Source organism: Paroedura picta, chromosome 6, assembly GCF_049243985.1.
Source record: "Paroedura picta isolate Pp20150507F chromosome 6, Ppicta_v3.0, whole genome shotgun sequence".
NCBI lineage: Eukaryota > Metazoa > Chordata > Lepidosauria > Squamata > Gekkonidae > Paroedura > Paroedura picta.
In genome coordinates this window covers 74,343,349-74,355,730 of record NC_135374.1, presented here as the reverse complement: position 1 = coordinate 74,355,730, position 12,382 = coordinate 74,343,349, and the positions used below count along the sequence as shown (strand labels likewise).

General features: G+C 40.4%; 2 protein-coding genes across 16 annotated transcripts in view; one reads left to right on the top strand and one right to left on the bottom strand.

The window, feature by feature from the left end:
• The window catches only part of CNKSR2 (connector enhancer of kinase suppressor of Ras 2), a 222,645-nt gene that overhangs the window by 163,562 nt on the left and 46,701 nt on the right, over nt 1–12,382 (top strand). For all 14 annotated transcript variants that reach the window (XR_013232003.1, XR_013232005.1, XR_013232004.1 and 11 more), the window contains 3 exons: nt 2,034–2,101; nt 4,853–4,953; nt 6,905–7,445. Coding sequence is in view for 11 of the 14 variants with exons in the window: in XM_077343051.1 (XP_077199166.1) it covers nt 2,034–2,101; nt 4,853–4,953; nt 6,905–7,445 (710 nt within the window). In the remaining 3 variants the exon portion in view is untranslated. The remainder of the gene's footprint in view (nt 1–2,033; nt 2,102–4,852; nt 4,954–6,904; nt 7,446–12,382) is intronic.
• SMPX (small muscle protein X-linked) overlaps nt 1,637–12,382 on the bottom strand; it is a 107,591-nt gene continuing 96,845 nt past the window's right edge. The window contains exons 3-4 of one of the 2 annotated variants that reach the window (XM_077343066.1): nt 11,767–11,834; nt 1,637–3,984 (exon numbers count right to left, since the gene is read on the bottom strand). In XM_077343066.1, the coding sequence (XP_077199181.1) occupies nt 3,883–3,984; nt 11,767–11,834 (170 nt within the window). In that variant the 3' untranslated portion in view covers nt 1,637–3,882. The remainder of the gene's footprint in view (nt 3,985–11,766; nt 11,835–12,382) is intronic. The other variant, XM_077343061.1, reaches the window with a different exon arrangement.

The window sequence follows — 12,382 nt, the reverse complement described above, 5'->3', positions numbered from 1 at the left end:
TTGAAATACAACCTACATGCATTTTGAATTAATGTTTTCTTAAAGGGTAATTAAGTCATTACTGTGAATTACCATGGAAAATGTTAATTTAAACTCATCCCTCTGTGCTACCTCTGAAGTTTAGAAAGGAATTAAATTTCATTTGGTGGAGACAGTTCCTTCTTTTATTCTTGCGTTTTTGAACGCTAATATGGAAAACGGCATAACTGTACTTTGTACTATGAAAATAGTAATGGAGGATGAGATAGGACTCTGAACTGAATTTGAGCCAGAACTCTATTGCAGCACCTGTTTTCCATGCCTAGCTATGAAACATGTAAAATACTTATAAATTAGAACATCTCAAATAGAAATAACATCAAGCCCCAGTATTTCTCAGTTGAGGGAGAAAATATTTCAAATCAAGTTTGCAGGCAGGCTTGAGCACCAGTCTGTCCCATTAAGGTGGTAGTAATTGTATGGATTGAACAGGTAGTACAATCCTATGCAGAGTTACCCTAGTCTAAGTTCATAGACTGCAGTAAATGAAGATGTTGACAGGACTGACTGGAATAGTAAATGGCAGCAGTATTGTCACCAAAAAAAAAATAGTTGATTTTATGATCTCACTGGTTTTTTTGTCCATCTTATTATTTATTGTTGGAAGTTTACATATTGTCAATTTTAGAGGGGTTTTTTGTATAATTCCTAATGATAATATTTTATCATAATAGTGGTATAGTTATTGCCTTTCTGTCTAAATATTAGAATCACAAAAATTAATTGTGCACAAATTAATCATTGTTGGCCGCTATAAACACTGGAATTTTTTTCTGTTTTGTCTCCTTTGATATTTACTTCTACTTCTGAAGTTATAGCTAGTCAGATTAAAAATAATAGTGCTGCAGCTATACCGTTGCCGTAGTAGGTAGTTAATAGATCGCATATGTGATTTCAGCATTCAGAGGAGACTGCAATGATCCCCCTCCCCCCCAGCATTGTTAATGTTGTGTGTGTGCATGCATTATTGTGGCAAAATCATGCATTTCTCCTTAGGTAGCTTGGCAAATATCAGTTCTGTAATTCTGGTGGTTCATTTACATTAAGAAAATAGTCCAAACTTTACCAAGGTAGCAGAAGTCTACAGAATGGAGGATCTGATTTAGTATGTATTTTTGGATAATGAATATTATTAATGTGAGTTACCACATCATCGGTTAGAAGAAAAATCCATTCCTGCAGAAATTTGATCTCTCACAATGACAATGTAGTAATAAAAAAGAATAGCTCTAATTCACACTGCTTACAAAGATTAGACCCTTTTATCTAAGAATGAATTTCCATTTACCTCCTTTCTATACACAGATTTCTCCTGTCTCTTTCTACAATAAATGATACCTTGTCTAAAAATGGCATATTGTATAATGAATTAATTGGTCTGCAGCATGAAAAATAAGGTTTTGAAATATATTGGCTCAATGTTTGTTAGATAGGACTTGTTCTTGGGAAACTGGAAAAACAGGAATAGCTCAGTTATTGTCACAGATATGTGGGCAGTAGATTCAATAAAGCCTTTAATATCTTAAAATATTCTATTATGACTTTAGCACCCTTCATGTCAAAATATTTTTACAAGAGAATTCTAGAAAACTGTCCTGATGAATAAAACTACAAAGTACAATCTTTTCCCTGTACAGTACATGTTGGAATAATACACATGTGACATATATAAGCAATGCATGCATAGAAAATGTGTCTGCCCTGCCCCCACTATGCATATTTACCACAGTGTAACAACAAAACATATCTGTGTATGTGATGCACTATTCCTGTGTTCAGAAATGTTAGGAAAGCACTTTGTATGCAAACCAGTCTGGCCCATATTGGAGTAATACAGGTGTGTGTATGTGGGAGGAGGTTTAACATTACCTAAGTAGTTTTCCTCCCCCTTTATTTATAATACTACATATATAATGTCTTCAGGTCACCACAGAAAACTATAAGGACCCATAAATTGCTAAAGTATATTTCATATTTAAAAAATATTATTTCAGGTGGTTAAACAGAATTAATATGCTAGCTGCTGGTTATGCAGAAAGAGAAAGGATCAAACAAGAACAAGGTATAGTATTATTACTTTATTTTTTACTTTTCCCTTAAACTAACCCATTCCCTGTGTTCTATGCATTACCAAACACCTTTGTCATTATTTCAGTGCATTTCTTCAGATGTACCTGTAGTTGTAATTATTTATTATAAGGCATACAAACATAAGAAATTCAGTGTATATGTGACTTCACAATAAGAAAGGAATGATAAGTAAAATATTTGAAATTTTCTAGTGGATAGAAGTATGTTCACTAAATTTTATCAGGAGATATCAGAGTAATTTGTACTGTTTCATGATAATTAATTTAGAGGTGGCCTTTTAAATTATTCAGTGTGTTATTATAATTGCTTATGCTAGAATCCATGACAATTGGTATCAAATGAAAGGTGGAATGATAGAGAAATATCAACATTACAGGCCCATTCAAAGGATTTTTAAGGGAAGGGGTTGAAAATATATTCCAGATCTTTCATGAAACTTTTTAATTCGTTCTTTCTCACTTTTTCTTAATTTTTAAAACTCTTTTCTATAATATTTCTATCTCATTGTTAATAGGTTTTCATTGATTCAATTAGTAGTTTTTTGTATTATTTCTTTTATTTATTTAATTGGGGGGGGGGTAAACCCCCAACACCCCCATGTGCATAGCCTTGCAATCTTATATAACACATTTCTTACTTTCCTCTGTAATATACAATACAAATCGTAAATATGGATCTCATGCAGCGTACCGTTCAATCACAATATATTGATGCAGTAGCTCCTAAAAAGATATAATCATGGCACATGTGTAAAGCAACTTTGACATTTATGCTAAGCAAATGCTAGGCACTCCCATCTCCTAACAGTAATTCTAACATTTCAAAGGAAAATAGTAATATTTTTTCCAACTTGTACAGAAATGGAATGAAAGCTTTTCAGTTCTAATAAGCCAAAGACTACACAGAAGCAAGAGTTACCAGAAACTAAGTTCTTATTGAAAATGGATTTAAAGTATGTTGTAAATTTATGCAGAAACTAAATGTAGTAAAAACTGGAGCTTGATTAATGCAGATCATCCTGTTAATTGGCATTATCCATAGGGCAAAGTCCTCCTCTTTCTCAGTGAGACCCCTGCATCTTTGGTAATTGATGTGCCCCACTCCTACTCAATGTGCCCCACTCCTACTCTGGCCAGGGCTACCTGGTGACATGATCCCCAGATGCCTCCATCAACATCTCTCAAGCCTCCCTTGAGCTATTGAGTGCAAGCTCTGCTGGAGAGCTCTCATCTAAATGACCTCCTTTTCTGCCTGCTGCATAGGATGAGGCTGAGGAAAAAGGAGAAGGGTCCCACCAGGTGTGGCTATCACAACAGAATTCCAAGTGGGGTGGGGTTTGGTTGCTGGGGATTTCTCTGAGTAGAAGGTGAGGCAGTGAAATATACTTTATCCAGCATCCCACATTTCCCATAATTTTGATCATTTATAATGATTCAAAAATAGGTATTTTTGTAATTTCTTTTATCCTTGTATCTGTATACTAATTTTATAACAACTATTACAAACTCTATTTCATAGCAACTTTCATAACTCACGTAATCATTAAAATTTATTTATTTAGATTTTTATACCGCCCTTCCCTACGGCTCTGGGCGGTTTACATAAAACATTTTAGAACATTTACAAAGTACTCTTCATGTGTCATACAATGATGCATATGGAAACCTGTTGTTTTCCTTGGCTCTTCCTTGAAGTAGCAAAGGAGTTTTATTTACTTAAATAGGGTTGAATTCCTTCTGTTGACAGCAGCATTCACTTTGCCTTTCTCAATGTAAGCATCCATGTTTTCTGGCCTGACAGACCCTCAGCTGTGTAGGTCCTTAGCATTGCCTTCACAAGGTTCATAGGTGGCATCTATAAGAAGGAACAAGAAAATAAAGAGCTGCACCAGTCACAACAGAGAAAAAATAGGGCCAAGGCCTATGGTGTAAAACATCTAAAATATCCTAACATATAAGTTACCTACAAAAGCAAAGACAGAATGACCTCTAGCGGTTTTATATATGACTGATATTTTAGGAACTAGATTTTAATCATTGATACAATACTTTAATTAGATAAGTATATAAGTTTATATAAGCTTTTATAGAAAATGAAGTTCCGTAACACTGTACTCTGACACTCCATAGAATACTGCCTATGTTACTGGGTATTTGAATTCTACCATTCCCTGGAAATGGACTCTGGGGAATGGTGAAGGACAGGAAGGCCTGGAGGATCATTGTCCATGGGGTTGCGATAGGTCAGACATGACTTTGCAGCTAACAACAACAATTTGAAATCAATAATAACACAGACTTTCCACTTCTCTTTGTTGGGTTGTTGTAATTAACTTTTGAAACAATGTTGTAGAAAACTGATTTCCACACTTTTCATAGATAGGTTTATCATATACTATTGTGCTTGGCGACAGTTGAGCCAAGAGTCGGACTCGATTGGTTATCATCATAGTCTTTGAATTAGTAACCAATAATATCTAAGAGAACAGTCCAACAAAATCTAAGTATGTTTAAGTCTCATTATGTCAATGTAATTTAAAAGATACGGGTACTATAATAAACTGATACTGTTTAGAAAATGTTTCCGTATTCAGGGGTATTGGCATTTTTTACCTGCTTTTCTGCCTGCTTTTCTGTACCTGTGAATTAGTAGGAATGTGCCTGTGAATTAGTAGGGATGTTTGATTTTTGAAAATAAAATCTGGCAATCATGTATTGTTTAGATTACTGGAGTGAGAGTGATAAAGAAGAAGCAGACACCCCATCAACACCCAAACAAGACAGTCCACCTCCACCATATGACACATATCCACGACCTCCTTCGGTAAGTGTTCTGTAGTTGTTTGCTCAAACCTCTCCAGGTTAAGTTCTTTTAGAAGTGATGGCTGTACAGCTGACATTCATTTCAGTGAAGTTTGCATAGGGGCACTTTTTGATGGATTATGCCCAAAGAATCCTCTATAGATGCTTGATATAGAAGAGTCATGTTTGTATTGGTTCTGCACAAATTGAAATTTATGCACTATATTTTCACTTGATCTTATATAAGAAGAAATGGTTTTGTATTCCTATTAAATTTAAAGGATATCCTTTCCTATCAAATATTTAAAAGCTGCTTTATTAAAAACATTTTTAATACTGTAGTGTTCACTAGAATTACCTAGAAACAACAAATTTTAATTTGCGTATTGCAATTAAAATTGAAGCCGGCCCAAGATAAAATAGGCATTCATTAACTAATATGTATTAAGCTTCCCATGAAACCATCTTCTTTTTGGTGAAAACAGCAATTTGCGTGGTGTGATAAACATGCTTCTCCAGTTACTCTCAGGTGATCCTCGACGAAAAGGATTGTGCTTCTTTTAGAACAGTAAGAGGCAGACTGGCTATAAGATCATAATGACCTTTCCTGCAGCCAGCTTTGTGTGGGTGTTGTTTCAGCACAATTCAGTGCCTAGCATCAGTCTTGCAGCTGAAGACAGAGATAATTCATTTAGATCACTCAGAAAGAGTTATTCCCTCTCTGCTGAGCCAGTGTTTATCTGTTTTAAATAGCAAGACTATGCTGTACAACATCCCCACAGGTACAATTTTTAACTAAATTTTCTACACTGTCAACAGTTCCTTGGACTGATACTGGAAAGTCTATTTTATGCTATAAAGACTATTATATGCTATCAGCTCTTCCTACCATCTTGTTAAGAGAGCCATGTTTAAAGTTATTTTGATCCCTGTGTGGTACTCTGATGGCTGACTATTACACCATATTGGCTCCCTACAAGATTCATTATGACAAAAAGTAGATGTAAGAAAAGTTCAGGGTCATAATAGGTCCACTATTTCTTAATTATTTCAGGGTAAAAATAAGTAGGAAGGATTTGATAATATCTGTATTGAAGTGGATAAAGACTTATAACTCCTGAGTATTATGGTCCATGCTACAAACTTTCTAGACCGTTTAGGGCTCCATGAAGGAAAATATGCAGAACATACTTAATTTGTGAGCCATTACACAACAGAAACTATTGCCTCATCATGTAGTCTTTCTATCAAGCATGCATCCTTTCTGTGATGCCCAGTCTTCTCTTCACTAGGGGTATGAAATTTTGGTTAGACCTCCCCAACTCCAAATTTCAGTTTTTCTGAAAAATCCTGGGTCTTGATACTGGTATAGTATTCATGTCCAGGATTTTTCATTAATCCTGAATTTGGGAGGGGGGTCTAGTAGACCTGAGACAAAAAATAATGGTTAAAAAAACAAGCCAGACTGATCCTTGGCCTCTCCTGCACTGCAATTTAAGCAGCGCTACAGGAGAACTAGACCCAGGATCTTGTTCCGTGCCACACATAGATCTTGCTGGGATGGCTTCTCCTGCAGTGCAGTTTAAACTGTGATGCAGGAGAAGATGGCTCCAGGATCTGTTCCACAACTAAAAATTGTTCCCTGCAACACAGCAGCTTCTGGGATTGGCTTCTCCTGCATCCTGGTTTAAACTGGGCTGTATGAGAAGCCAGACCAAGCCAGGTTAGTGGGAACAGTCTGCTCCCTCTGGCACAGCTGATCCTCAAGTTGTCTTCTGCAGTCCTTTTGAAATTTAAAGAGACTATAGTAGAAGCCTGACAAACTGCTCTTTAAAAAACAACAAAAGTTGTTTACTTCTATAAATTCTGAATATATATATATATACCTATATATACAATATATATAAAGGCATTTTGTGTGTGTGGGCATACACTTTATTATTACAGAATTAGAATTTATGTTCATATTCCAGATGAGCTGCGCAAGTCCTTTTGTTGAACCAAAGCATAGCCGGTTGTCATCCACTGAAACATCCCAGTCACAGTCGTCACATGAGGAGTTCCGACAGGAAACCGTTGGGAGTGCTACTGAATCGCCTATCCGCAAAACAGCCAGCCAGAGACGTTCTTGGCAGGATTTAATAGAAACACCACTGACAAGCTCAGGGCTACACTACCTTCAGACTCTTCCCCTTGAAGATTCAGTTTTCTCTGACATGACTGTTGTCTCTCCAGAACACAGGCGGCAATCAACTCTTCCAACTCAGAAATGCCACCTACAGGATCACTATGGCCCTTTTCCTTTAGTAGAGGGTGAGAGACTGCAGGTGCTAAATGGGAATGGGGGGAAACCCCGCAGTTATACTTTGCCTCGGGATAGTGGGTTTAACCACTGCTGCCAGACCTTTTCAGTCAGTGCCTCCAGTCATCAAGAAGAAGTGCCACAGAAAGAGCAAGAGGAGGAGGAGGAAGAAGAAGGCAGGGAAATAGCCTCAGAAAATACAGAAGATGAAAGTAAGTAGTAATTACATTCTGATTTTGAAAATAAGTAGAAATAGCTTGCATGTAGAAAAGGGCTGTTGTTTTAATTGAATATGCTGCTTTTCATCTTTATTTTTTTTAAGTTTGCACTTGTGTTGAGTCCTGGTATCAAATAGTGCTGAAGATATTGAGCTACAAATCAGGAAGTCCCTAATTCCGATCTGAACTCTGCCATGAAAATAGTAGGAGGCTGTAGGCAAACCTCCCGTCTGCATTACAAGGATACTGATACTTAAATTATTTACCAGGTGTGTTTGTGAAGGTTAAGAAAAGAATATTTCTGAACATTTTGAACTCTTGGAAAAGTTATATATAATATATTATTATGCAATGAAAATTATTTAGTAGCTTTTGATGTAGCCTTGATCCATTTTAACTTAAAAGAAGATTGAGTTTCAGTTGCAGCACAGTTACCATCCAAATTAATTATCTCATATTTCATGTTTCCTTTTTCCCACTTAACCTTCTTGGACAGTGGTTCTCAACCTGGGGGTCCGGACCCCTTTGGGGGTCGAATGACCCTTTCACAGGGGCCGCAGCAGGACAAGCAGATTGGCCGGGGGGGGGGGTGCCATCCACACAACAGCCATGTGGGGTAGACTGAGATAGAGTGTTCATCTGCCTGGAGCAGCAGAAAAGAGCGAGATCAGCATGGTGGGACAAGAGGCAGAACTGAACTGAGAACCCCCCAAAAAAACAATTTCTATATAATCACAAACAATGGATCTTCACGCCATTGGTCAGTTTCAGTTTCATAGAATCATAGAATCATAGAATCATAGAATTGGAAGGGGCCATACAGGCCATCTAGTCCAACCCCCTGCTCAACGCAGGATTATCCCTAAGCATCCTAAAGCATCCAAGAAAAGTGTGTATCTAACCTTTGCTTGAAGACTTCCAGTGAGGGGGAGCTCACCACCTCCTTAGGCAGCCTATTCCACTGCTGAACTACTCTGACTGTGAAAAACTTTTTCCTGATATCTAGCCTATATCGTTGTACTTGAAGTTTAATTTCTGTGAAAGAACAGTTGCATCATTTTATGGTTGGGGGTCACCACAATATGAGGATTAAAGGGTCACGGCATTAGGAAGGTTGAGAACCACTGTTCTTGGGGGAGAAGTATTTGTTCGTTTTTTGCCTCCTTCTATTGTGCATATGGCTGGGCCCAAATCCCTCACAATTGGGAATTGCATGCTTTTATGATAAGTGCTTTTGCGTAGTTCTGGTAGTTTCACAATGCAGATATTTTGTGACAGTTTGGAATATTTCTAAGTACAGTTAAATAGTAGTCTAATAATGATAAACAAATGAAGAAAACGTTCCTTGTGGCTTTTGTAAGCATTTTAGTCATGTATTGTAGTCATTTTGAGTGCACTACTCCTATGCAAAGCTATAATCAGAACACTCCATAGGTATGCTGCTTAATTAACCCCTAAATATTATTATCCAATCAGATTCAGATTCAGAGTACCTTTACTGGCATAAAATTGCAAAGCATAAAACGAACATTTCAAACAGTTCCAGATGTAAAATCTATTGTAAAAGATCTTCATTTAAAATTGCCAGTAAAAACTTCGCTACTTTTATAATAGTTGCTGAGTCCCTTATCATTTTAGTATCATTTTAATCCAATGTTTCTCATTAACACAACTGAATTTCAATTTCTTCAGATAATTAGCTAACAGGCGACTATATACATCAAACTTGGGACATACCAGTAGTATATGGCAGTGGTCCCCAACCTTTCTGAGGTTGGGGACCGGCAGGACATTGGGGCACGGCCTGCGCAGGCCGTGCCCGCGCATCGGGCCGCGCGGGTACTGCAGGCGGCCGCTCCAGGGGCCATCCCAAAGCATCCAGCCTCGGTGGGCGCATCCGGATTGGCCCGCTCGGTCGGCTCCTGTAGGCGGGCACTCCAGGGACCTGCCAAATATTGACGTGCCCAGCTTTGCTGAGCGCATCTTGATTGACCCGCTGACCCGTACGACCCCCGGACAGAGTGGCCCTTCGCAACCCGGACAGGCTCATTCTAAAATATAAGAGCCACTCTGGAAAGGGCTCTTTAAGGAAAGGGCTTTAAAACATTGGAAGGTATTTCTTAAATACTAAATATGTCCTGTTTGGTTTTCTATACTCTAACAAGGATACCAAAAATAGTAATATTCTGGTTTATGCATAAATTATAGTTATAACAACAATGTGATATTCATTTCTATTCTGATTCTTCATTTTTACCAGGGGGAGGGGGAGGGAGAGAGAGAGAGAGAGAGAGAGAGAGAGAGAGAGAGAGAGAGAGAGAGATTACAGCAAATTACAGAATATCAATTTCTCAGCTATCTTAATTATTTAACCCAAAAGGTTGTGTTAGATGGCACATTCTTCTCTTCATGCAGTGTCAGGGCCTTGCTTAAGTCAGGCTTTCTCAACTAGGGTTTCATGAAACCCTGAGGTTTCTTGATGGCCCTAGATGGGTTTCCTAAATGGGTGGGTGTTAATTAATTTTTTATATATGTTTCAAATTTGTTAAACATTTATTGAGTGATATGACCGTATATGTTCATGTTGCCCCCCCCCCGAATGGCCTTGGAGGGGTGAGAAAGGGAAGGGCTCCAGATAAACACAGCTATGCTTCCCAACCGTGTCTTTCTCTGGTTTCTCAAAGCCTGAATAATATTTTAGGGGTCTCTCAGCGGTAAAAAAGTTGAGAAGGTTTAAGTGATCTCTAGGCAGATTATAGACAGATTATAGTTGATGCCTTGCCTTATCAAAATCCAGATTAGCTAGTTTGATTCCAAATTCCTAGGCCAGCTACAGTTTTTGGCCCACCTGGGTCACACAATAACAGTAAATAGAATACATTCTAGCTCGAATCTTCTTATCTCACCACTACTAGCTCTGGCTCTCCCCCTTCAATTATGGCTCACAAGTGCTCACAAAGAGACAAATAACGCATATCACACACTGGCCTTATAGATCAGCGGTCGGCAACCTTCTGGCTGCCACAGCCTGCTGCTGCACCGTAAAGGGAGAGGGCGGTCAGGGGCCCCGTGCACGTGCGGCAGCCCCAGTGCAAACGCACGCGCGTTTGTGCCCCCTCCTGATGCGATTGATCCCTTGCCGCCGGACTGACGAATTGGGAGGCACAAAGCGCCTCCCAATCTGCCCCCCAACTCGGACCCATGCGGCCACCCACCATTACCTTCCGAGCCCCCGAGACGGAAGGTCCACGACTGCCCACGCACCGAGGAGCACCCGCCACCAGGCCCAGCCGCGAACACACCTCCTCCCCACCACCCCAAATGGCTCCCATGACCCCGCCACGGCTCCGCCAATAGCGCCCGAGCCGCTCCTGCCTTCCCCCCAGCTGCGCCACCACCACGAACGCCTGCGGGTGCCCTGCCTTGGAGGGCACCATGTCGCTGCCGGCCCGCCCACCAGAGACCACCTGCCGCCCGCTCTCGCCGCAGCAACAGCGCCAGAACCCCCTTCAGTGGTGCCCGCACCAACGCCGGCCACAGCGAGTCCTTGCGGCAGACACAGCGCCAGCAACGCTGCCACTGGCCCGGCCCCCGAAACAACCATCTCCTCTACTTGCCGCCATTTCAAGCTGACCGCTGCCCTACTACACCTCTGGCACGTCCCGAGCCTCACCCTAACATGAGGGAGCCAGCAGACGCCGGGGGAGTAACACAGGCCGCCCCATCCGCGGCCTCCGGTGTGCGGCCGTGCCGCCCCAACTCACACAGCCACCCCACCCAACTCTATAGGCTCCCTAGCGCCCGCTGCATTTAAGCTGCAGCGGGCTTAGTTTCTAGTCCATAATATATATCTGAATACTATATAGGCTGGCTATTAAATTGTTTGATACATAGATAAGGACTACATTATATAGCCATTACAGTGTTGTGATGTGTTCGGCAGTGCGCTTCAAGTACATACATAAACTGTACAAAGCATAATTTTCCTGTTTCCTTGTAATTGAAAATCAAACACAAATATTAATTAAATGTTTTCATTTGCCTTTCATGGTGATAGAGGAACATTTGATGCATGTCGATCATGGAAATATATGCCAGTTTAAGTGTAACAGGAATATGAATTGTTCAAGTTCCTAATACTTTTGGAATGCCAGAAATTGAGAAACTGACACCCTACATCAAAGGCCCCTAGCTTGGTGCCTGTAGGTGCTGTGGGTCTCACCAAGGGCCATTCCACACAAGGACCAATGTTGCCAATTGCTTTCACAAAGCGGAAACGCTATTTTAAATAATGGAATCTCAGCGTTCCGCATACCTTCATTTGTAGTGGAATCCGGTAGCGTTTCATTCGTTCCCCACAGGTTTCCGGTCTCGCAGGAATCACTAGAAAGGAAGCAATTTTTTTCTGTGTTTGTTCCCGCCCCTGGCCATCAATCAAACAGAACAGCCAATGGGCGGTTGTTATCATGTTCCTGAAAAGCCCCTTTCCCTTTAAGCACAGTTTAAAAACACACATACACACACACACTGCAACGAATATGCCTTGATTCTTCACAATGTAGAGACCCATCTAGCTGGCGTGTGAGCTGGTGATTCATCATTACCATGCTCCCCCGAGTGGAAAAAAAAATCCCCCCCCTGCACGGGCACGATTTTTGGCCGAAATTAAACGGAACTGGCGAACAGGGGGCTGTGTTGTGCTTGGGGACTTAGGGGAGCTTTAAAGCACTTCTTTGGAGGGACTGTAGCTGGAGAAGCCTCACTGGGTGAATGAAGCCTCGCTGGTTCGTATCTTTCCCCACTCCGAGGGAAAAAAATGGTGATCGCTTCGCTGGAAGTTCGGAGGAGAAAGCCAGGGGGAGGGACTTGGTTGCAACCGCTACATTGAGAACGCACATGTCTTTTTCACAAGAGTTGCAGGTTGTTGGCAA